Source organism: Anser brachyrhynchus (genome assembly GCF_964034855.1).
Source record: "Anser brachyrhynchus genome assembly, chromosome: 12".
Taxonomy (NCBI): Eukaryota; Metazoa; Chordata; class Aves; order Anseriformes; family Anatidae; genus Anser; species Anser brachyrhynchus.
The window spans coordinates 12,737,170-12,762,549 of record NC_137707.1 but is presented as its reverse complement, the minus strand read 5'-3'; the positions used below and the strand labels follow the sequence as shown (position 1 = coordinate 12,762,549).

At 53.8% G+C, this 25,380-nt stretch overlaps 1 protein-coding gene across 12 annotated transcripts in view; it reads left to right on the top strand.

The window, feature by feature from the left end:
* Positions 1-25,380, top strand: part of PLEKHG4 (pleckstrin homology and RhoGEF domain containing G4) — a 94,256-nt gene that overhangs the window by 5,562 nt on the left and 63,314 nt on the right. For 5 of the 12 annotated variants that reach the window (XR_013938443.1, XM_080552606.1, XM_080552610.1 and 2 more), the window contains exons 1-3: positions 1,558-10,729; positions 15,184-15,381; positions 22,057-24,214. Coding sequence is in view for 11 of the 12 variants with exons in the window: in XM_080552606.1 (XP_080408732.1) it covers positions 10,631-10,729; positions 15,184-15,381; positions 22,057-24,214 (2,455 nt within the window). In the remaining variant the exon portion in view is untranslated. The other 7 variants (XM_080552611.1, XM_080552609.1, XM_080552608.1 and 4 more) reach the window with 6 other exon arrangements.

Below are 25,380 nucleotides of genomic sequence, written 5' to 3'. Positions count from 1 at the left end.
AAACAGTGATGCAGCTGCTGTGCCCTGATCCGCTGTCAGTGTCACATCCCGTCTAGGAGGACGTCTCTTTTTGCTGAAGGAAAGCAAGCTGCGCTCCTGCAGGGACGATCATCCATCCTTGCTGCCCGTACAAGTGCAGCAGCACATCAAAGGGCTGGTGGCATTGACCTGTCAGCTCAGGACTGCTCGAACCCGTTGTTTGTCTGAAAATATGCCACGAGGCCATCATGTCCAAGGGGTTTTAGGGCCAACTGTTTGCTGTCTTCCCTGAGAGAGGAGTATCTGCAGCTGTCCCTGGCTGGAGCAGCGCACGCCGGCTCCTCTGCAGCAGAGGTGCCCAGCAGCAGTTGCTCCTGCCCAGCCTATGGATCCTGCCCCTGCAGGGGACATCTTCCCTCCTGCTGTGTCCTCACGTCCTGCCCGAGCCACCCTTCCTCTTGGCATGGGCTGCTTTGTGTGACCATCACGAGGAGGGTGCCGGCACCGCGGCCTCCTGGCTGGAGGCCGGTCCCTGCCGAGGCAACGCGGTCCCAAGTCGTGCAGCCAGCCCCTGGCCACCTCCCCAGGGCTTCTCCCGGGTGTCACCTCCCGCTGCACGCCAGCAGACCCCGGGGTGCCCAGCGGCACCTGCCTCTCCCTCCCTCCCTCTCCACCTCGGTGGTTCTGCCCTTTCCCGTTGTCACTTCTGGAGGCTGTTGCCTGCCTGCACGGTGACCTTCCCCGCTCCCGGGCAGTATTTTGGCCCCTGGCCATCTTAAACAATTAATGGAGGGGTGGAGAAACTTGCCATGTTAAATTACTTCCTCCTTTGGGAGGGGGCGAGGTCTCCGCATCTCGCCTGATACCAATGCAGTTTGTTGCCGCTGCCTGAAGCGGTCACTGCCTCTCTTGTTTTCCTTCCAGAAGTTACAAAAACAGTATTTCTCGGTGCTCTTTGCTATTTCTCAGCATTTTTGCCCTGAGATCTCGCAGAGCGGAAAAAACTTCCCTGAACTTGGAGAAAAGCAAAGCCAAGAGGAGGGGGGGGTCATTTTTGCTGGAAACCTCCCCACGACGCTGGAGATCTGCTTGGGATGTCTGCGGTGGGCTTGTTCTCCTCCAGCAGCTTCTCAGACCTGCCGGGGCGAAAGCATCTCCCTGCCACGGAGCATCCTCGCTGAGCAGGTCCGGGCGCGGTGAAGGACGCGGGGAGCGGCGATGCCGTAAGGAGCAGCCCGCGAGCGTCCGCTGGCTCTGCCCGTGTCCCTGAGGTCCCGGCGGGGCTGGGGAGCGCGGCACCCTGCGTTATGTCCCTCCACCGCCGAGCGCTGGGGTTGGCTGTCAGAGAAACCTTCGAGGTCCCCTGCTCGGTAGTGTCATGAGTTAGATTAGTTGGAGCTGTGCTGGGGGCGGCGAGGGCTTGGATTACAGTCCGGGACTCAAAGTGCTTCGGTAGTTCACGTCGGAGGGGAGAGGAGACGCCCCGTCGCACACATGGAGGAAAAAGAGAAAAAACGCCGCTTTTGGAAGTGAGGGGGGATAAAGGAGGCCAGGAAGATGGTAAGGAAACCGCCGCGGAGGGCTCCCGAGCGGGGCGGTGTGGGATGGAGCTGGACGGGGCAGCCAGCGCTAATGCCGGGAGGTGGGAAACAGCTGCTCTCGCGCTTCCCGTTACTCGGATGGCACGCCGCACCCTTGGGTGCCGGCCTCTGAGGGTGGCTGCAGGGCCGCAGGGCTCCTGTTGGGTGCTTCTCGGGGCTGCAGCCCTGCAGCGAGGCTCTGGGATGTCACAGAGCAGGAGGCACAGGCTGGGTGCTGGGCTCTCCTCCTGCCCCGGCCCCTGCCAGCCCTGCCCGGGGGCTGGAAATGGGTGTCCTGCATGGGCACTGCCCCCACGCAGGGCCTGGGGAAGGACAGAGCTTCTTTTCTTCTGCCCAAGGTTGGTGCTGGGGGGTTGGAGAAAGCCCTGAGAGCCCGGCCGGGCAGCAGAGCACCCCATCTCCCCGGGGGGGGGGGGGTTGCAGGGGAGTCCTGAGCCTGGCTGTGCCGTGCACACAGAGGTGCCCAGGTGAGATCCTGCTACGGACCAGGCTGGTTCCTGATGCTTTGTTCCTGGGGCAGGCTGAGACGTGGGGCCCGACAGCCCTAAATCTCCTGCATGTGTCCTGCTGTGTGTGGGGTGGTCGCCCCACGCTCTGCCTCCCTGAAAGCGATGCACAGGAACAAAGTCCGTGATGGGGGCGAGCAGCTCGCATCGCTGCTTGGCAGCGATTTCCGCTCTCTTAAATGTCCGGCTTCTGGGCTCGGAGAAGCTCGGCTTTCTTTGAGATGAGGTGCCCAACTCCTGGCTCCTGCAGCCTGAGCTCAGCTCGTGGGCCTGTCTCTTCCCTTTGCCACCCTGCCTCTCCTCTGCGCCCTCATGCGCCTGCGTCGGAGCCCTGGCCTGCTGTCCTCTCCTGTCCTGCTGCACGCGTCTCGCTTTGACTTCTCACCCCAGTCAGGAGAGCTCTTCCTCTCACCGCCAATTCTGCAAGCTGGAGGAGCCTCTGATACTTGAGATCTTCAGCCCCAGTCCTGCCACTTGTTCCAGCGTGAGGCAGAAGCCGCCTTTGTGCGGAGCGGTGCCGTGGCCAGGCCGGGTGCTGAGGTGGGCCTGCAGGCACCAGGTGTCGCGGCTGCGAGGGGATCAGGGAGGGCTCTGTGGGGTCCCTGTGCCCCTCAGGTGCTGCCTTCAGGCCTGGCAGCTGCAAGGAGCAGGGACGAGAGGTCAGGCTGCCCATGGGGAGAGAACAGACCCGGCTGTGGGTGCTGGCCTCGCCGCAGACACCAGGTCCGTGGCAGGCAGCCGTTCTCAAGGCCCCAGCAGGCCAGAGGCGAGGTCTGTGAGCGGCTGAGATGCGGCTGCAGCTCCGAGCTGTTCAGTTTGGCTGGCATTTTCTGGTGAACCAACCAAGCCCTGCAGGCAAAAGATTTGGATAGAAGCGAACGTGGCTCCGTCTGTTGGCCTGCGTGAGGTTTCCCCGGCGGTGGGCAGCCTGTGGGGCTCTCAGAGGCTTGGCCCCTGCTGGAGGGCTGGCACGGTGCAGCTGCGGGCTGCCCACCTCTCTGAGGCAGGTGATTCCTCGCTGTCATGCTTCAGTGCTGGGGATGTTCTGCTCTGTGTGCATGGTATGTAGGGCTGCTGCAGCTGGGGGCTGCCCAAAGCACCAAATGTGCAAGATACCTTAGGCCAAAGCTGCCCACTTCCACCAGAACTGACTTGTGCAGCTGTGAGACCCCATGGCGCAGGGAAGGCTGGAGCCTGGCTGGGCTCTACCCTGCTCAAATCGTGGCTTTCATGGCTGGGGATCTGCCTGTGACCCCCAGTCGGGATTTCCCCTCCATGGGAGATGGTCAGGGCACAGGAGATGGTCAGGGAACACGCTTGGACCACCCTGTCCCAGCCTGGCTTCTCCTGAGGAATAGTTTCCACCCAAGAAAGTGCAAATCTGTGCTCTCGGGTGGGTTGGCTGGAGGCAAAGCAAGTGAGAGCCCTGCTGCACCGTGGTGATGTCCCCAGGCTGAGGGACGCCTTCCTCTCTGGAAGCTGCTCTTCCACCCTTCATAGGACGATTGCTGCTGCTCTTTGATGGCAGCAGGGGCGCTGTGGACCCAGCACGTGAGGCTCCCACAGCTGTGCCCGGTGAACTTTTCTGGTCTACTCCATGGTGGCACTCTCCGTGCAGGTATGTAGGGCAAGGCGTGGGTGTTTCACAGCTTGTGCAAATGCTGGTGTTGTCCTGCAGACAGGTTCAGGTGGCACCGCTATGCAGGCAGGATGGGTTTCAGCAGAAGAGAGCCTTTCTTTTATCATCCAGTGAAGTCTTTTCCTGGGGTGGGAAGGAAATGAGCCTGGGAATCACGAAGAACTTTAAGCATTGGGGATCTTCTTTATTTCTGTGCCAAAGCAATGAGCAAGATTTTGGAGCACAAAGCCCGGAGACGTAATCCTGAGCACATGGAAGTGGTTTGAAAGCATCTTCTCTGAGGTGATGGTTTGTGCCTGATGCCCACCTTCTTTCCAAAATCCCTGGGAAGGTGAACATGCTGTTCCTTGTACCAATGGAAACAAGGGCTGAATGCAGGGGACAGGCCAGCTGCAGTCACATGCAGTTATAACTGGTGGGGATGCAAGACAGCAAGCATTTATGGTGAGATGCTGCAGGTTTCCAGGGAGGAACATGCACTGAGTGTCAGCACTTCCTGGAAATCAGCATCCTGCAACAACCTGCCTCCGGCCATGGCCATGTTTGATGCTGGAGGTTTATCTGGCTCACGGTGGGGCAACACAGTGGGGAAGCACTCTTGGCTTCTGCCTAAGCTGTCCCATGTGGTCTGTAGTACGCCACGAAGGCAGGAGTGCTTGGTAGCCGCAGGCTGTGTGTGCTGGAGGTGCTGGCTTTCCAGATAGCCCCACGGGAGATGCGCTCTCAGGAGCCACGTGCGTGTGAATAGCGCTGCCTTTGTCGCTGCTATCTTGCGCTGTAAATCTTCTCTGTGATTGCATAAAGAAAAGACCGTTGCTGAAAATGGCCTCCTCCTCGGATTGAAAAGAAATGGCAATGGAACAGTGGCTGCTTCAGCAACAGGTAGGGTGTTGAAGAGGAAGAAGTCCTTGAAGCGAAGCGGGTGCCTATTGGGAGTCCTCTCCTGCCGGGCAGCAGAGAGGATCCACCAGTGTGTGAAATGGGATGATGGGGGTGATGGGCAGAGGGGGACCTGTGGTGGGCCCTTTCTGTAGAGTTCCCTGAAGTCTGGATCTTCAGGTTTGGAGGAATAAAGCCATCCTGCTCATCATCTATGGAGACAACCTTGGAAATACACCCCAGCCGTGCTTGTGAAGCACCCACCCGAGGGTGCCGTCAGCGCCGAGGGCACGCTGTGCTCAGCGCACCCCGCTCCTGGGCATGAAGTGTGAGCATGATGCAGGGAAGGGCCTTGTGAGCATCTTGCTGCTGGTTGCTTCGGAAAAGGTTGCCAGCCAGCTCCTAGATGCTAGAGCACAGAGCTCCATGGAGCCAAGTTTGGAAAAGCGAGTGGCCGAACCAGGATCGGATACGTTGCTGATTGAAGTTTTAAAAGCAATAAAAAGCAAGGACAGCCTGCGAGGGTGAGCTCCCTGCTTGTGCTGGTGGGATGCTCTGGGCTGTGCTTCCACACCATGTGTGATACCTGGCCTGCAGCTCAGGGGAGTGAATGGAGGTGTCCTTGTTGGCTCTGAAGGTTTGGCCATGCCCAGATCTCTCTGCCACGTGCAGTGCCCCATCCCTGTTGGCTAGTTTAGTTCACCTAAAAAAAAGAACAAAACATTGGGCTGTTCTTGTGGTGAGTGCTCCTGGCAGGTTTCGTGCATATCCCACTTATTTTTTTTTTTTCATCACTGGACACCAAGCTGAAACATTAAGATCAAAGCATCACAGGGTGAATCTAAAAATCTTCCCACTGCTCAAATTTAGCGTGGGTTGGGATGCCCAGGATGCTGCTGGGGCAGCCAGCTACTGACCTGATGGAATCAAATGGCTCAGCCGAGGAGAAAAGAGGGGCAGCCGAGGACTGCTGCACGTGCTCCTCGTGGACGTGCTGTAGAGAAAACCTCCGTGGGACCTTGTGGTCGGCCCCAGCAGGGCGAGGTGCTGTAGCTGGCTTGCCTGGCGCGGGGAGGAAAAGCCGACGGAGTTCTGGTGCTCTGAGCTAGGTGTCCACCTTGAGCTTCGCAGCCCGCGCTAGGTGTGGCTGCGCTTGCAGGAGCCTGAGTTCGGAGGCTTCCTTCGCAGGCTCCTCCAGGAGGATCCCTTCCTTCCCCGAGGCTGCCTGTCGAATCTCCCAATAAAACCCGAGCGCTGCCGAGCCTCAGACGTGGTTAAAGGATGTGGATTATTTGCTGTCTGTTGTCATCTTTCTGAATACATTTACCTTTTGAACAAGGTCCTTCTCATACGCTCAGGAGGCTGGTATGCAGACCCGTTAATGGATCAAGGGGAAAAATGCCTGTGGATGTATTCTCCTTTGTGTTTGGGCTTATAACCACCCACGTTTTGGCATACATCCCTTCTGTGCACAAAGATGTCTTTTAGAAATCTCTAGTTCAATCTCCACCCTCCTTTGATATGTATGGAAATAATGGGACACGTGAGACTGTTTTCTATTTGGAAAAAAAAAAAAAGGAGCTATAAAGGGAGTAGCTTAAAAGGCCTGTGTTTACTCCTTTCTAACTCAGGAGTTTAGTAAAAGCAGTGCGCTGAATTTATGACTGATGTACTTAGCTCTCCGGGAGGCGCTCATTTAGGGCTTTGTCTGAATATAGGGGAAATGTTTTCACCCAGCTTTAAGCCCCGGGCTTGGCTGCTCGGAGGCAGGAGGGCTTCAGCGCACGACTGAGTGCCTGTGTCCGTTCCCCAGCCAGCTTTGAGAGTCTTGGAGCAAATTTATCCGTGCAGGGCATGGACTGCTGCTCCTTGCAGTGCCCAGGGCAGAGCTGCCACGGCCACCTGGGCTGCCTGCCTGTCCTTCTGCCTGGTCCTTCCTCAGAGCTGAGGGCACCTGAGCCGGCGTCTGGTCTGCCAGCTGCTTCCTCACGTCAAGGGCGTGCAGGGATTCACTCCTCCAAGGAAAAGCCCTCGCACGCTTACTATTTTCTCCTACAAAGAGCCAGTCCCTCCTGGAATCGCTGCTCTGGCTTCAGAGCACTTTCCTTCCCCCCTCAACGCAGCAGGACTCACGTTTCATGCGCACATGGTCACACAGGCTGCTTAAAGCCAAAAGGAACTGCATCCCTTCTGTTAGGGGATGCTGGGGCTGTAGGGCGTTATCTAGCTCCCACGTTGAGTCTGGGAGCTCTTGTTTAACTGCAACGTGTCCTTTTCTTGGGGGCATCCACCCTCAGTTACGGAGGTTGCAAGAGGTGGAAAATCTGCCCTTGGGAGCCTGTCCCAGCAGCTCGTGCACCTTGCAGGGGAGGGGTGGGATCCGAATAATGGGATCTGGCTGCGGCCTCACGCTCAGAGCTTTTGCAAGGCTGGCAGAGAAGCAATAACCTAAATGGAGACCCTGTGAAGATCGTTTCTGGCACTCATCAGCTGTCCTCCTGAAGGATTATCATTATCTCTTGGAGCACAGGAGGCTGTCCATCTGTTGTGAGATGCTCCCAGATGGGCGTCTGAACACGAGGTGCTGGTTACGGTCTCGTGCCCCTGCCTAAAAGGTGTTGAAGCAAGCTGACCCGTTTGGCCGAGAGAATGCTTGGTGGGCTTTGTGGCTGTATAATCAAATCTTTCATTCTGCCTGCAGCCCTGATATTGGGTAGGAGTCAGACACGGTAAGGACACTGCTGCTCAGGTTGGTTTGCCAAACCGATGCCAACTCCTGAAGCTGAGAGCGGAGCAAATATTGTAACGGATCAGATGAACGAGCTGAAGCAATTTCTTCTGTGGGGTGGCGCAGAGAATGATTTTTAGAGCGTTTGCGAGAAGAGCCCAGTAAGAAAGGGAGTCTGTTGTAAGTCTGTCGTAATGCGTCTTTGTCCTTATGTAGAAGTGGAAATTCTTGGCTCGGTCTGCGATATCTGACAGGATTTAGCAAGCCTTATCCTGCCCTGGTGTCCGAGTCCGTGGTAGGAATGGGGAGCAAGGCGCATGGTACTGCTTGCTGCATGAGCCGGGGGAGCCAGCGCTGTCCTGGGGACCTCGAGGACAAACACAAACGCAGCCATCGCTGGGCGGTGAAACCGTGGCCACCAAGCCCTTACACTCTTCCAGCATGAGCCTGTTGCCGGGAAGGGTGTTTTGGAAGCGCCCAAGGCTTTGTATTGCGCTGATTACAGCTTTGTTAATTAATTGCATGGTTAGCTATGCCAATGATATTAGAGAAAAAATAAAAATCTGTGCTTAGACAGTTATTTCAGATTAAGGATTTAATCTCTTGGTTAAACTAAACCAAAATAAGCTGGTTCCCAGCTGTAGGATGCTGGCGTCTGCGCAGCCCTTCTCACCCACTTGCGGGCTCTTGTTTCAGCTGGAGCACGTCTGTGTGAGGACGGGCCTTTGGTCTGTTTTTTTCAGATGCTCTTCAGACACCTGTATCGCCCCCCGATCTATTGCTAATGGAAAGCAGCAGGCCTGTGGGAGCAGGGGCTCTGGATAAGACCTGCCTGTTGCTCTGTTCGCTGCGAGCTTCAGTTAAGGGTGCGAAACACCCCTGCAAGGAAAGGCTAATCTCCATTTCCCGGTGCTGCTCCTCTCTGCTGTAAGAGGACTTTCTCGGGTTGTGGGTCTGTCTTTCATCCCCGGTTTGGCCCCTCTAATCTGTTCAGCAGTTGTCAGCAGCTCTTCTGACGTGTTGGGTGTTGCAAGGACAGATGAGAAAGCCGCAGGCCCTGCTCCAGAGAACCTAAAAAAGCTAAAAGAAAGGGTAGAGAGGAGGAACGTGAATGCAGAGCCCTGGTGGAAGAGGTGTCGGGTGCTGTCTGACCACATGCGATGCTCTTTGTTTCGGGGAGCAGTGTTTGGTCGCGCTGGCTCCCCAGGGACAGCAGGGCTGGAGATGGCTGGGAGATCAGAGACCTTGCCGTGCCAGCAAGGGTCTCCGTGGGTCTGACTCCCCCTGGGGACACATGTAACATCCAAAGCCGGAGGCTTGCAGCAGGTCGTGCTCTGCTTTCAGAGCAACCTGGGATGTCCCCCTGGGTGCAAACAAACCAGCCCTGGGCTGGAGGGCTGATGGCCCGGCTTTGGCTCTGCCTCTCGTGCGCTGAGCACGCCCAGACCTCCAGCATGCGCAGAAGCAGGACCTCGGAGCTGAAAAGCAAATACATCATTTTTCCCTTTGTTTAATTAAACGAGAGATCATGAGTTAATCGCTTCCAAGCGCTTGTTTTCCTGCAGCGCCTGGAATGATAATCCCGCGCGCTGCCCAGTAGGAGCTGCTTTTGGCTGCCGCGGCCGCGTCAGCCCGGAGAAGGGCCGGGGAACGGGGGGGAGGCATCTGGAAATGATTCCTCGCACCACTCCCTGCGAGGCTGCCGGGGCTGGTGGAGGCGCAGCCCGCGAGCGAGGCCGGCCCGGGCGAGGCCGCAAGCGTTCCTCCCGAGCGCGAGCGGGTGCTGCGCTTTTTCTCCCCGGAAAAAACTGAAAAAATAGCCCAAAGAGCAGGTAGAGCCACCCGTGGTTATCTCGCAGGAAGGCAGTGTGAATGCCTACCTCTGGAGCTGCAACGCTGACTAAATAGCGCGTTACTTTAGCAAAAACGTCCCGAGGCAGGCGGGGTGCCGGGGCCAGGCGCCCTCCTCCCAGCCTCGCAGCGAGCAGCCGAGGGGGGAGCTGGCACTTGTTCTGGGAAGATTTTTCTCCCTTGAACTCATTGCCGCTGCGATTAGAGTGGCTCAGGAAATGGGGATGGGAGGGTTCTTCTCCCTGCAGGAACAGAGTGGGAAATCTCAAATTTTGTCAGAAAAACAAGCCTTGCTTTTAGCCAGAGACCTTTTTGAACAGAGAAATGTCTCTCTCTCTTTCTCTCTCTCTCTTTTTTTTTTTTCTTCTTTTCAAAGGAAAAGCAGTCTAGCTTCAGGCTTGGTGTCGGAAAGTGGAAAGGGTTCACGGAAAGCCCAGAGGTCTGTTTTTACTGGAAATGAGGTTTCTCACGTCAGCTGAGAGCCGAGCAGCCCCAGCCAAGCGGCGCAGCACGGCAGCCCCGTGCTGGCGGAGGGACGGGCGCACCCGGCCCCACTCAGCGCCTGCCCCGCGCTCCTTTCCCCCAGTCCCCAAAAACTGGCTGGGGGCCACAGGCAGGCACTGCCCTGCAAACACTTGGAGCTGCTCCTCTTCCCAGTTTTCTCTGTCGCTTCTCCTTTCCAGTTCTGGGGTCTGGGAGGGCTGCACCTTTGCAGAAGCCGTTGGGTTTCCTAGGACCTGGGTTTTCCTCCCCGGGTTGCTCCTTGCCCTGCCAGGCCAGGCAGTGCCGGGTTTATCCGCAGCATGGTGGGATGTGTAGTTCCCTGCTTGGGCTGCTCTGGTAGGGCGTTAGGAGGTGTTTCTCAGGACAGAGCGGCATGTCCTTCAGCTAAATTCCTGCTGTGAGATGAACCCTCAGCACATTGCATGGGCTGGTCCTGCCTGCTAGGAGGGAGCATTGTCTGCCCTAAGCCTTGGGCTCGTCAAACAGCCTGGCCTCACCCTGCTGATAGCTTTTAGGAGCCTTCAGACAACATCTGGGCTGTCAGCGAGGAAGATTTGTGCCTCTTCTTCCTGTTGTCCTTGACCAAGACTCAGCTTTTTGTAGACAGCTGTTCTTGAGCGTGATGCTTCCTTCCAACCAAGGTGGTCAAGTGAATCTAAGGGAGGGTGGGTCCCGCAGTGTTGCAGCCCTTCCCCGCACTGGGCTGCGGTCCCAGGCATGTGCCTGGTGTGTAGCCTTGGGGATCTTCTCTCCGCTCCCTGGGCAGGCTGATTCCTTCTCCAAACCCGTAGGAGGGTCTCCAGCATCCAGCCTTAACTGGTGGGCAGCAGGTCCCAAAGAGGAGTAACTTGAGTCAGAAGGAAATGCAGCACGGCAGGGGTTCCCAATGGTCAGAGCAGCTATGTAACTCTCTGCCTGCCCACAGAGGCAGGCAGAAATTCAGATGAGCGCACCTAGAAAGGGCTGGGGAGCTCCTTGTTACTCCAGATGCGTCCTGGCAGGCTCCTCGCCCATGCTGCAGCGGCTGCTCGCACTAGAGGAGGTAGGTGGGTCCCCTGAGCAGGGCTGTGACTGATCCCCAGCTCCTTTTCCTGCTGCCTGCTTCTTCGTCCTGTGCCGGGGCTGCTGCCAGGCACTCCTTGCCTCCCCTCTGCCCTGCCTCCTGCTCCTCGCTGCAGCTCCAGCTGGGGAACAGGGCACTTAGGGCTGAGCAGAGCTTAGCCACGACCGTCTTCATCCCTCTGTCCATTTCGCAGCACCCGTGGCTCCTGTAATACCATGGAGGGGAGGGATGACCTGTCCCACCGCACTTGTTTCTACCCCTTTGCCACTCGTGAAGCCCTCCTGGGCTCCCCCTGCCCTCCCAGGTGGGACCACGCTGGCTTCTCCTCTCCCTCGCCGCCCGCCGGCCCTGCACCGACAGCCGTCTCCCAGCTGCGGCACGGTGAAAGCTGCTGTGGCCGGACGTGACCTTAACCTGGGCTTTATTTAGCGCTTTGATTTATGGAGGAGTTATTTTAAAAGCCTGTTTCTCTTTTGGGAGGTGTGGCGAGCATGTGGTGGCAGCGTGCGGGAGTTCACGGGCCTCCTGTGCTATTTACAAAGAAGCGTTTGAGTCCCAAGACCCATTTTTTCCTTGGGCAGATGCTCTCTGGCTCGGTTGGAAAGCGCTCCTGTTTGCGTTTGTGCCGGGTGGCTGAAAAGGAGCAAGTGTCCCGTTCCCCATGAGGAGGATGTGGCAATGCTGCTGGAGGTCTGCAGCGCCTGGAGGGGGCTGCGTTCTCCAGGAGGGCCCCTCCTGGGCTTTGCCAGCTCTCCAGGGCCACCGCACTGGCAGACGTGGGCAGAAGTGGCAGTGAGCTGTGGCAGCAGTGCCCTCTCCGTGGATCCTTGCTGGGTTTAGCTAGCTCCCATCCTCTCAGGACACTGGCCCCTTATCCTGGGTCGCAGAAGTTTCTCCTTGTGCCTGCCGGAGGGGTTGCATCCCCTGCGTGACACAAGGGGTGTAGCCTGTAGATCAGACGGGCTGCAGACCAGATTTATTGGCATCTGGAGTGCTGGATGCTGTCCCCTTCTCTTGCTGGTCCATACGAGTTCCCCGCGCCTCCAAACCCCAGCTCCTTCGGGTGTGTGGCAGCGGGCACTGCCCGCGGGCTGTAGGTGCGCCCCAGCGTGAAGCAGCAGGACCACGCGGCCTCCTGCCGAGGTCGTTCCCACAGCTCCCTCTGCAACCCCAGAAGTTAATCAGTACAAATAAGCAGCCCCGTCCGTGGGACTGCAGATTGCTTTAACAAGTCCCCGATCGGAGGCCGATCTGCTGCTGCTGCAGGCTCCGAGCTCTGCCCTCTTTCACCCTCTGTGTCTCAAGGCGGCCTCTGAGCCCCTGAGGCTCTGCAGTGCCACATCCTGCACCCGGGCAGGACCCGGCCCTGGGATGATGGTGGCCGTGAGCAGCAGTAGGTGGCATTGCCTCTGCGTTGCCTCTGCATTGCCTCTCTGTCCCTTCAGAGCCTGCACAGGTATCGCGACATCACGGTGCGGTGCAGCTAGAGAGATGTAGAGCCTCTGCGAGCCCTGAACTTTACAATGGCTGCAGGCTATGGTTATTCTGTATTTTACTAAAGGAAGGGTAATATACGGCTTGGTTTATTTTAACCTTATAAAGGATTTTTGATTTGGTGCCAATGTTAATAATTGTCTTGTGAAGGCTTCGCTCAGGCAGCAGGAATGGTGTGAGAACCTGAGAGCAATGCACTGACTCATGTGCAAATATTTTTACTTCTTTGTTTTATTTGCAATAGTAAACGAAATTCGTTGTGTGTGGGGGGATTATTATCTGAAAGAATTCTGCAAGAGGTATGGGGCAGAAGGCGGCACAGAACACTCCCCCCCCCCCAGCTGGTTTTGGTTGAGGTTTTGAATTTGTGTACAGTAGAGGGTCAGGTGGAAATTTTTTTCAACTTCTACCAGCAGTAACGCTGCTGCGATGCTGCACGAGGCCTTGGCTGGGCTCTTTGGAGCTGGGTGAAGACGAGCTTTATCTGCAGGGGCACAGACACTTGCCGGGACAGGTCTTTGCCTGGTGCAACAGAGGTTACTGGAGCTGTGCTCGCCTTCGGCTGGCTGTGCTTAGCCTCTGTCATTTCACAAGAGCGCAGGAGAGTAATGACATCAGGCACAGAACGCTGCTCCTCAGTATTCAGCAACATGAGGTGGATGTCCAGGTGGGAGGAGGCTGGGCTGGGTACCTGTTTCCCTACCCTACGGGTCCCTCCGTGCCCTTTTTTAGCAGGTCCAGGATAATGTGTAAAGGGAACGCTTCTATTTAGGCTGTCTGCACAGTGCATCCCACAGCTCCTGCCAGACTGCTTTCTCTTCTTCCATGCTTCTCAAATGCTGTTTTCCCCTCGCACCTTGTGTGGGGATGGTCATGACCAGAGCTCTGCAGAGAGCAGGCTGACCATCAGCTCTGGCAGACTCCTCTTGAGCTCCGCGATGTCTAAGGGAAGATTTTCTCTGAAGCCTTACTCCTGCAGTGAAGGAAGTGCTCGGGGACTTCCAGGCTTTTCATTTCAATTAAGAGAATGAAAGTTGGGGTTTTAAATTGCTCTTTTCTGGGAGGAAAGAAGCTTGTTTAAAACAACCTTCTGCTGTTTAGTATTAGGGCTAAACACTCAACCCTAGCATTCAACACTTGTCAGTGTGTGCACAGAGCTCCTGCTTTTTGAGTCCTTGGGTTAAGAATATGAAAAATAGTTTCTTACCCTCTGTTTATCTGGTTACACTGACCTTGAGGGGTATTGCAGGAGGCAGCTGGTTGCGAACACTTTAGGTGCTTACTTGCTGCCATTTAGCCTTGCTTGTTGCTGACATCAGGAGAAAGAGCAGAAAAAATAATGAAGCAGTGCCACGGGCGGTTCGTGGTTTGCTGTCACCCACGTTCTCCAAGTTTGGCTCAGGGAGGGATTGTGGAGGCATTCCCTGGATGTCCTCATCTCTCCCATCCATCTCCCATGAGGGATGTCCCTCATCTCATCCCATGCAGCCCTGCATGCTGTCCTGTAGGAAGGCTTCACAACCAAGCAGTGAATTCATATTGTGCTTAAAATGCGCAACCCTCTAAATGGGGAATTTAAGGATCGTTGAGCTGGGCAGCTAGGAAAAATGGGAAGGCTTGTGTGAGGAGCATCATCTCTGCTGTGGCTGCAGCTCCCTTCAGCTTCCTTGCTCTGAGGCTGTTGCAGTTTCTCAAGCCAGTGTCTGGAGGGATGGATCCCTTCGAGTGGAAGAAGTGAAATGATTTCCTTCCTCCTGATCCATCCATCCTACTGTTCCCCGGTGGCAGCATGAGCTGTTGTGGCACTGCTTTGTTTAACTTTCTCTCCAAATCTTGCTGTGGGACTGAGGTATGTTTTCAGGCATGTCCATGCAGCTGTTCCTGTTCTACAGGAGGCTGTAGGCTTCTGGGCCAGAGGCTCGAATGCTTTCGTTGTCTCTAGTGAAAGGAGGTGGATTTATATCAGATGAGAATCTGGCCAGACACCTGAGTAAACTTTCATTTGGTTTTGTAACAAAACTCACTCCCACTGGCTTTAGGTTAGCCAGAGGGGTCTCCTCTAAAACAGAGAGGCAGGGAGGGATCTTGATCCTCTCTGCAGATGTGTGCGGATTGTTTTATTTTCTGGCAAGCTCTCTGGACTTGCACCCATGCAGTAGAGCAGAATTTGGCCTCTGGCACTGGAATCGGTTCTGACACTGCGGGCAGGCTCTGCCGGGCAGGCTCTCCAGAACAACGGTGGGAGTTGTGAAGCCGTCGCCTCTGATCCCTGAGCAGGAAGCGGGCATCGATGTGCCCACTCAGGCCCTAAAGGCAAACCCGCAGATCCTCTTGCGAGGCATCTCTCACTGCAGAAAGCTCCTGGAGTGAGCTAAAAAACGAGGAATTACGCAGGTGAGTGGCTTTGGCTGGTACCAAACAACTCTGGCATCAGACTTCAGATCACAGCTCGCTGAGGAGTGTCAGCACAACCGTTGCCCCTGCATCTCTCCTTGGCCTGCAGAGGGTCGTAACGCTGGGCTTTAACGCACCTGAGCGCCGGCGGCATTTCCAGCCCCGGGTGCCTGAAGCGCGGGGCTGCCGATCCATGCGCCCCATGACACTCGCGCTCGCTCGCACGCACTCACGTGCTGCGGTAATGGTTTAATAGCAGCCCCACCCAGCTCAGCCAGAAGGACTTGCTGCGTAAGCAAAAGCAGGGAAATCTCGCCTCTGTGCGCAGCGCTCTGCGAGCGCTTCACTCGCCTTTTGGGAGAGTTTTTTTTTTTTTTTTTAATTCCCTTCACCTGGAATCGCCGGTGCCAAAAGAAACCAGAAAGGACGGCAGTTTGCTCCTTTGATCCTCTCTGCTCCTGCGCTGGGAGGTGGCTGCGCTCCTGGTGTAGGGCTCGCCGGGGCGTACCACGCCGTGGCACCACTAACGCTTCCTCTCTTGGCAGGACTCGGAGTCGCTGGACGGTTGCATTCAGAGTACGTTATCGGCGCTCTACCCTCCGTTCGAGGCTACCGCAGCCACTGTTCTGTGCCAAGTTTTTGATGTGGTGGAGAAGACGTACCGTGGGGATGGACTGCGCTACCTCATAGACTTCCTGATTCCAGCCAAGCACATCCTGCAGTGCATTCAGCAGGATGCCTGTGTGAGTATAGCCCGCTCCCTAAGGCCTGCTAGGGCTTTGTTGCTGAGCCTTCTTTCTGCTCGAGTGTGTAAAACGCCCGGCAAAAGGTGCTTGCATGCGTACGGCAGCCTAGGTGGGAGGGCAAGGCAGACAATTAGGAAACAGTTGAGAAATTGCTATTGAAAGTTAACCTTGCCGAGATCAGATGTGGAGCGGTGCCCTCGCTTTCCGTAACCAGGAATGCTAAATGGGAGGCTTCGGGGTTGAGCGGGGAGGATTAGCGCAGCCTCTGCGAGCTGTTTGCTGGATACGGCTGGTACGGCTTCTGACCCCAGCCGTTCCCGGGCTGTGGGGATGAAGCTGTCAGGAGGACGCGCGGGGCGAAGTGCTGCCAGTCGGTGTTTTTCCCAGAAGTTTGGCTCCCCTTTGATGGTTGCTGGAACGGTCGCAAGGCTCAGTAGCCCCGAGGAGTCACGTTACACTTGCTGCCAGAGCGAGTCCAAGATTAATGTGCTTTACTGTTGGGAGGCTTAAATGTTAGAAACGATGAGTCAAATGCCTCCATCACGAACTTGGCTCAAAGTTTGCAAGATTAAAAAAGAAAAGAAAAGGGCGGGGGGAACACCACCTAAGACTAGGCTTTGTTCTAGTTTTTTTTTATCTTTGACTGTGGAAGGTGTATGTGGCCAGGTTTTCAACAGACCTCCTCATGGCAGGGGACTTTTGGGAGGAGGAAAAATAAGTAAGTACAAGCTGAAATAGTCAGATGCTTATTTCTCTGAAAGAGGTGAAGTGCTGAGGGGGGACACCCGTAGCATTCGATGGCTCCAGGTAACAAACCACGGGAGCTGGGACTGGGTCATCCCACACGGGCACACAAGCTTTGTGTATGCGGATTTTGGGGAGCTGCTTTTGTTAGAACAGGGATTATTCCCTAGGTGTATGTACAGCTGCTGTTTCTAACGCGATGATGCATAGCGTGGTGTTCCCTGTAAAGAAACAGGAGATTTTTGGTTTGTATCAACCAGTAATTACTGCAGGACGGTTCACGGCTTTCCTCTGCCTGCCTCCCTCACAGGGTCGTTGGGCAGGGAGAATGGTGCCGTGCCCCCTTCGTCCTCGTTCCTCGGGGATGGAGGAGCTGGTGGCAGGGCTGGGGCCAGCAGTGGGAGTGGGGCCGGGGCTGGCCGTGGAGCCCTCGGCTGCCACACGCCACAGCCTCCCTCAGGGCGAGGCCATGTGGGGCTCGGGTGGTGGTGGTGGTGGGTGGGCCTCGGGCTGCCCAACAGCCAATGGGAGGACAGCTGAGGCCGCGGCAGCCAATAGGAGCGCGGCGCTGCCTTGATGGGCATGGTGGTGGGGCGGGAGCGGGAGGCCCTGGGGCGGGAGGGCTGAGGCGAGGCTGTGAGGGCGGCGGGGCCTGAGGGGCCGTGGGGCAGGAGAGGTGAGGGCTCAGGGTGGGCTGTGAGGGCTCAGGGTGGGCTGTGAGGGCTCAGGGTGGGCTGTGAGGGCTCAGGGGGGCTGTGAGGGCTCAGGGTGGGCTGTGAGGGCTCAGGGGGCCGCTGGGACCCCCAGGCTGCCCAGCATGGGGCTGGTGGGGCGGTGGGGCTGCCTGTGGTGAGGGGCCGCGCAGGGCGGGCTGAGCCTGGCGCTGCTCCTCAGCACGGGGCACCGGGAGCTTTGCTGAGGAGGCAGAGTGTGGGCAGCGCAGCCGGGCGCCTCGAGCCTTACCTCCTCGCTTGCGAGCCTCCCTGGCCCTGACTCACGATTTCGTATTTCAGAGCTGGCAGTACAGGGAGAGCGAGGGAAACTCTAGGTACCTTGTGCTGCCTTTAGAGCTCGGCCCTTCATATTTCCCTTAGAAGTCTGCTTCTTTGAATTTTTATTACTGAAAGTTATTTCTCGCTTCTTGTGGACCTGTTCTCCCCAAAACTCCGTGCTGTTTGAACTCACAGGGCCGTTTCTTACTACTTGTTCTTTAAAAGTTCTGTCTGCCTTTTAGAGTGTAAACAAAAGCAGTGTTTCCTCCTTAGTTTTCATTTAGCGTGTCCATGTGAGCTTTACCTAAGCACACTAAAGGGCAAAAAAATAACTGCTGCCTGAACGGCTGCTGCAGGAAATACTGCGAGAGCTGGATCTTTTTGTCAGTCACAAAAATGTGAGTGGCTTCATGAAATATTGGATGTGTTCGTGGGCTCCTGGTGGGCATAACAAACCCAGCAGCGTGTGACCCTAGGGGCTGGGGAGGTGAGGGTGTGCAGGGCAATGCCAAAGGGCTGGTCCCTGCTTAGGAACCAGGTTTTGTTACGGGCCTTCAGATGATGACCTGGGATAAACGGACTGTTTGCAGCCCAGCTGTCCCATGGCCCTAGGACCTGTGTGACACCTTTGTCATTGGTGACCAGCTCTTTCCTAAAAGGCAGCCTTCTCTTTCTAAAAGGCAGTACAGAGTCAGGCCCTGGCACTCCTCTGCCCAGCCTGGTTTGGCTCTGGCAGTGGACACGAGATGAGCAAGTACTTGAGCCTCAAAGTGAAATGTTAAAACAACCGAAATAAGCCTCTTCACATTATCTTCTCTTTGAAGGTGCTTTTCGGAGCAGGAGCAACATGAGGATGCGCCACTTCTAAAGCTCTAAGCCTCTGAAACGTTTAGTCAATGGAAGGACTTACATTCCTGCTTGGGTGTTAATCTAGCTCTTGCTGCATGTTAGGTGGTAGCTTTGCAGGTTTGTCAGGAAGTTCGGAGAGAACTTCAGCATTTTGGTTTTGGTGATTTTACTGCTGAGATTTCTTCCACTTGTTTGTCAGTAGGCATACAGGTCAGCTTAGCAGTGGGGTTGTCACATTTCTTAATGGGCAAAGGGCCCCCAAATAGGTTACTTTGCATCCGGGTTTTAACAGAAACTCTCTGTGTCAGGTAGGTGCAGATGGGATCCAGCTTTATGTTCATGCTGCCAATGATGGTGTCTCTTGCTTTTCACGTGTATAAACTATTCGTAATAGTTTGAGAACTGATCTTCTTTTTGTCTGCCACTCCTCCACAGATGGCGTTAACATACCTGTTAGGAAACATTCTGATGGCAGAAGGGTTGATGTGGTGCAGTCTGCAAATCCGTAGTCTCTTCTGGAAAACTGCGATTTTTTTTTTTTTTTTGCTTAAAAATCTGATGAGCAAAACACTTGGCTTAGGCACTTCTGTAAGAGAGAGAAGCTCGTTGGCTGAGGTGCTGTGCAAGTCTTGAGCTTGATGGAAAAGTGAGTGAATTATGTACGGCCTGAGAATTTCTGAAGCCAGCAGCAACTTCTGGAAACTGTGTGTTGTTAGGTTGGCTGGATTCAACCATGCTGTATAAGAAAGGGACTGGTGGAGATACCTGTCCTGGACATCAGAAGGCATGAGGATGTAGGACTGCAAAGCTCAGCTCCGCTTGATTCGGAGGGACGTACAGGCAAACTGTGTTAGGTTGTAGGGTTTTTATTCAAATTAATTTAATAGAGAAAAGAAAGGGAGGCAGATCTGCTTTGTGTTTAAAGTTAGAATATAAAGCGAATATTAACACCATCCTCCAAACTAAACCAAGTCTTATTTTGGTTTTTATTTTGTAGTAATATAGTACGTGGGTAGAACAATAGGACAGTTGGTTGCACTGAGAGAACAGAGGTAAAGCTGCCATGACTGAAATGGATCCAGATATGAGTAAGTTGAAGAAAAAGGTCTGACTGATCTCCTTCCTGGAATATGGAAGAAGTTAGCACATAAAGCTTAGAACAGGGATTTTTATTGAATCTATTAAGGCAGGGCTAGTAACAAAGCACAGAGAACAAGATGAGCATGCAACAGCAGCAGTCACTGAGCGCTGAAGGAATTAACTGACCCTTTAAAAATCGGATAACATTTTTTCATGTGGTTTGTTCCATGGCAGGTAGCGTAAGACTAGCCTTTTCCATAAAACAGCCTCTGTCTAGAGAGAAAAGTTTGGTTGTTTAATCTCTTCCTTAAAGGATTTATTATGGAGTCATCTGGAAAATTAATTACTGTGTCAAAGGGTTGGAGGTTTATGCAAGCATTGCAAGATGGGCAGCAAACTGGTGAAAGGAAGGTTGTGTGTACTGCAGTGAAAGCTGAGTTGGAGGCAGGAGTCATGAGACGCGTATTACGGCTCATCCATGACCTTGGCATAAAAAGTAAGAGTATGGAGATGACAAATTTGTGATGAAACAAGTCTGGGAGAAATGAGCAATAACAGAAGGAGGAGGATAAATGTGTTACACAAGATGAGGTCTGAAACTCCGTGCTGAAGTTTTTATAATGGTAGAGTCAGAGGGCAGGCACGCGCCTCGACAAAGCCAGGGACAGAATTCCTGTTGTGATCTGGGGTTTGTCAGTTTGGAAAGAAAAACCAGCAGGTGGCTGGGTTACCGAAGGGGCATGATGGGAGGACGAGCTTGAGCTTAGCTTTAAGGAGCGAAATGCTTCTAGCCCAGTTGGGAAGTGTTGCTGCCATTATACCCGGCGTTTTGCAAGGCTTTGCACAATTAAAAAGTGGAACAAAGAAGTGTTAAAACGGCATCACCAAGGAGGCGCTTCAGGCAGGCCTAAGAGATGATCAAGGGAGACGTGTTAAGGTGATGTGACATTGCTTAATAATTTTAAGCGATGAGAATTCATCAGGGGAACAAGCTCCAGGGATGAGGAGGAGGAATTACCAAATCTGAAGAGTTGAGCAGGTGCAGTGAGGATAAGAAACCCGTCTGGCTGAAGGTAAAGCCTGATGAGCATAGGAAGTAAATTGATGCCATTACCTATTGTTTTGGCGTGTGTGAGGATCTATCCCAGAAGTTGCTTCCAGTTCTGTGGCTTCTCTGCTGTATGGCAAATTATTTGAATTGAGGTATTTCTCTTTCATCTGTCTGGCCTGCGGAATACAGCATTTTTATAAATAGCTTCCTTTGTCAAGACTTCCATGTGACCATGTAAGAGGCAGAAGATAAAATGTCTGAAGTCAGTGCTGCCAATACTAACATCGATGGGTTTCTAGGTGTCAGCTTTCTAATTTAAGTATCGCATCCCATACGGGGGAGTCCTTTCTAAAACCTTCTCATGTCAGAGAACGATGAAATTAATCATGGAACTGAGAATGAATGATTGCTTATGTCATGGCTTGATTTAAGGCCTACTTTACCCCAAAGGAATCAAGTTCAAAGCAGTAATTTTATTTTTTGAAGTTGTGATAAAGCTGTAAATAATTGAGTCAAGTCAGTTCAGCCATGAACCTGCAGTTCTTTTACTTGGTTGGGAATTGTCTGACATGTGTCTTGCTTGATGTTCAGAGACCTTACTTTTATTTAAAAGAAAAAAACGGTGGGCCATAGGCTGCCCTGAGTGCTGCTGTGTTTGGGAACGAGGAAGGATTTCTAGGAAGCTGGAAGAGTATTAGTACTGGGCCCGTGTTTAAGAGTAAATGGGACGTTGGCCAACCTGTTGCGGGTCTAGGGAATTAATGGAATGCCTATAACAGGACTTTTAAATGTAAAGGTAGAGGAAATGCTAACAAGAAACATCCAAAACATGACTATAAATTAGAAAACATAACCGGGCAGGTACGTGCCTTGCAGGCACCTGCAGAGATTGCCTCTTAGCTCTTTGGTAACAAAAATATTGAAGTGCTAACCTGAACCAAAATAGTGATTGATTTTAAAATCTGAAGATGATTCAGTTTCTGGTGGGAGTTCTTAGGAGTGAAAAACATTACTGACATGAAGCGGTACCTGGATGACGAGGAAGGCAGGTGCAAAACGTGTGTCAAATGGACGGGTAGGAGGAACAGATAACATAGCTGAGAGTCCTGGGGTCAGCAACACCGCCGGGAAGCAGCAGGTGCAGGGTTGCGCAGCTCAGCTTTGCAAAATAACCACATCAAGGGTTATCGGGTAGGATGAGGGAAATTGCTCTTTGTATGGGAACTGATCTGGGCGTGAAGACTTCTGGCGGTAAACTGGACACAATTCCAGCTGCCGATGGGACTTGCTGCCCTCCTCGTCATCCTGCTCTGCTTTGTCATTTGCTGCCTCCTGTCTCCTGCTTTGTCTTACCGGTCTCTTTCCGTGCCCAGGGGGGTTGCAGCTTGGTTTCCAGCGCACCTGGTGCAACCTGGAGCCCGCTGGGGATGGTGCAGGGTGTTGGTCCACCTTCTCTGGGAAGGCTGCAGACGGCTTTCAGTTGAGGACATAAGTTTTTCCATTTGTTGTAAGCAGGCTGCTGTCAGCCTGCCTTTCTGTAACAGCACGTGGTTAGGGGTGCTCTGTGGCCTCATTTTTCACTTTCTCAGTGTATCCAGTCAGTTCTTAATGAGTCAGAAATGAGGTAAAGAAGGGGTTTCGTGGGCTTGAGCACTGGGAGGTGAGAACTCCTGACCTCTCTACCATGGGGCTCTCTGTGCTGTAAAATAAGGCTGGCGCTTCTGGCAGGTGGTTGGTCCTTATTCAGCTGATGATTTGTCTTGGTAGCTTCTCTTGTTCTGTTTTTTAAGGAGAAGACCTCCCCAAGGAAAACACGTGTACAATTGCCAAAGACCCTACATTCAGCTATGCTATTGCTGCAGCAGGGCTGTACAAGAGAAGTGTGAGCTCTCCTGTCCAAAAGCCTGGGCTGAGATCTGTTCCTGATGCTGACAACGCTTTCTCTTTTCTCTGTAGGTTCAGTACTGTGGCTTGCTGTTTCGCCATGAGGGCTGGCCCCTGTGCATTCACGAGAAGATTGTAGTCCAGCTGGCTTCCATCGACTGGCGGATCTTGAAGCCTGGTGACTTCTACCTGCAGGTGGTTCCCTATCTGAAGAAGTCTCCACGGATTGTGTTGAAATGTTTGGCGAAGGACAAGCATAATGTAGAAGAAGTTGTGATTCCTGAAGTCTCCTATACCTCTATTTTCACTCTGGAATGGTTGAGTACTATCAATGGAGAGCGGATGGGTATAGCACTGGAAAATTGTTTACTAACCACTGACGATAAGATATTTCGTGTTCCCTGGGATAATGTGGTTAATCCTGAATTTATAAACAAACCAAAAGTAATTGAAAATAATATCATCACTCCAGAAATAGCAGAGGAACCTTCAGCTTTGTGCCTCCCTATGGACCATGCTGAGTGCAGCTCACCAGACCTAGAATCTCAGTGTCTACAGGAACCAAGTCCAAATAGAGACAACCTGGTTAGCAGCCCAGCTCCACAGTCAAGCGAAACTCTTGTTAATGGTGTGTGTACAAATCCTGTGCCTGAAGAGGACTTGAAAAGTGACATTGAAGGGGAGTACGTTGAGCTTGCAGAAGTTTCACTGCCCTGCTTTGGGCCACAGACAGGCTCTTTAACCCAGTCAGTGTCTTTAAGTTACCTGACTCAGCCCAGGACACGAGTGAATGCATCTAAAGGCAAGCACAGGTTTATTGTCATCCAAGACAGCACCTACTCCAAGAACTTAATTCAGCCAGCACTTATGCAAAAGGAGCGCTGTCAGATGGACGCTCTGAGGACTTCTGCAGAAGTTCTCAAAAATGTAATTCCTTTGGAAAGCAACAGGATGATGGCCCATGAGGAACTGTCTCCAGAAGGTCAGCTGGTGTCAGGTGGCCCTGGAAGCATGGGGAACAGCCCTCCTGCGGCTGCGTCTCCTGCCTGTGGTGCAGAAGATTCCTCCCCTGGAGAGCAGGAGGCCTGCAGCGAGCACTCGATCGATTGGCGATACGCCCTGTGCAGCTACAGTGACGTATGTGCTGGAGATGGTGCCAGCTCTAAAGCACAGATGACTGGTTCTACTGGAAATACGCAAGTGGAAGGCGATGGTTCTAGCAGAAATCCTGGTGTTGATGTATTGGAGCACAGCCCAGAGACAAATCTAGATGCTGCTGCTGAACAGGGGATTCAGAAGGGACGTGGAGAAGCACTGGCAGAGAGTCAAAGTGAGGTGACACAGATGGATCCCTCTTCTGTGTCTGTCCCGGGGCCTTTGGGACCACACTGCCCGCTGAAGGAAGATCCTGGTGTTTCTTGCCAGAGTGTTGGTGAAAGCGTTGCACCGGTCCAGGCCGCTGCGTTGCCTGTTGTGCCTGAGAGTTCGGATGGAGGTGTGGAGAGAGGCTCTTCTTCAGGGAACGTGACAGATGGAGCGGCAGTCCGTGCTTGCTGCGGTGAGCAGGAAGAGAATATGAGTTCTCCCTTAAATCCTCCAGAACAGATGGACGAAGGAGAAGTAGATGAAGTAGAGCTGGGAAGAAGAGAAGGCCCCGAGGAAGTCAAAGAGATTGAACAAACGCTGGCTGTAAACGGGAATCAGACCGGCCATAGCTACTGCTCTGTCAGAGCTCCTGCGGGTGGACTCCTGTCAGATGGTAAAGAGCAAGAGCTCTCTGTTTGTCAGCATAAGAAAGGTGAAGAAGCCGTGCTACTCCCAGCTGCTCTGTCAGCAGAGAGTGAGGAGATGGCAGGGCAGTTAGATACCAGTGACCCTTCGATGGGTCTTGAGGCACAAGCAGAAGGCTCAAGTCAATTCAAAGCCCTCAGGTCCGGAGAGAGGCACGAGGAACGACAAAGACGGGCAGAAAACCAAGGCCATGGAAGTGAAGCGAGCTCTGTGCTGAACCCAGAGTGCGTTGCAGCACAGGACTTGCAGGGAGGGGAGGAGAACCAGGGAAGTTTTTGTGGTGGGGAAAAGTCAAAGACTGGAGCCTTAAAAACACTGGAATCCATTAAGGAGGAGCTGGAGGTTGGACCATCGTCCTCGGGGCCTGCTGAGGGGAACGCGGAGCCCCCCGCACTGCACTCCCACCAAGAGGCAGTTTCTGGAGCACCATCTCCTAAAGGTACGGCAGCTGGGTGTTTGTGTGGTTACCTGGTTGAGAACAGGTAGAAAGCAAAGTCCTCTGGAGCTACTGCTGAAAAATACTGACTGCCTCTGGCTTAGGGGTGATAGCACAAACTGCAGGAAAGCTGTCATTTTTCATGGCTCGAAGTTACCTTTGCCTTCAGAGCTGGGTTTAAAGTAGTATTTTGTTCAACAATTGTCTGCATATTTGCGTTTTTGCAGAAGAGTTCTGGCGTAAGAGATTTTTAATTTCAGTTAATCTGATTGCTGGTAACCTCCACCCGTTACATTCATCGCGTGCAAGTTACGGATGCGCTCTATAGGTGTGCGTGAGAACAGACTGGCCAGCTGTCCGGGTCTGTCCTGGCTGAGCACTGCCTGTATGAAGGCAGCTGTGGCGAAAGGAAGGAGCAGGGGATGGCCCAGTGAGGTACTAGCTACAGGACATGACATGAGATCAAAACATTTACATGCTGGCAGCTGGTGCAAGAGGCGAACTGCAGAGCTGAGGGATTCCCCACCATCTCCTTCCCTCTCTCCGTTCCCCTCCAGCATGCTTCTACCACCTTGGTTATCTTTCAAGTAGGAGCTGTTTAACTTGAGTGGGAGAGCTAATATTAATTTTTCAGGTGGGAACACAAAGGCACAGAGAAATTCAGGTCAAACGGTAGGTTTAAGCAAGTATTGCTCAGACTTCTCGATGCCTGGGTTTCCGTGCTGGAGCTGTGGCCATACAGAAGACATTAAACTGTCGGTCTGGGTCTCTGCCTCTTGCAGCAGGCTGCGGGCAGCACGCGGCCTCTCCGACACGCTGCTGGCTTTGCCTGGCTCTGCTGAGTCTGGAAGCTGTAGCTAGCTAGATATGCAGATCGCATCGAGAAGCGCGCGCGGCGGGGGCGGGTGAAACATGCCATTCCAGTTCAGCAGCTCTCATCGCCGGGACCCCTGGCTAGGAAAATTACCCGGCGTGAAATATCAGAGCGAGGACGCTCGAAAGGGTTGGAGATGTGCAGCTGCACATCGCTAGGGCATGTCCGACCCTGCGGAGGGATGGGCTGAGAGCTGCTGTTCTCGGGACGTGTGGCCAGCCTCTGCTCGCAGCGCGGGGATAGCAGTCTGCCTCGCCACTGCGGCACCCCCTCTTGGGCTGCACAGTTATTAGCT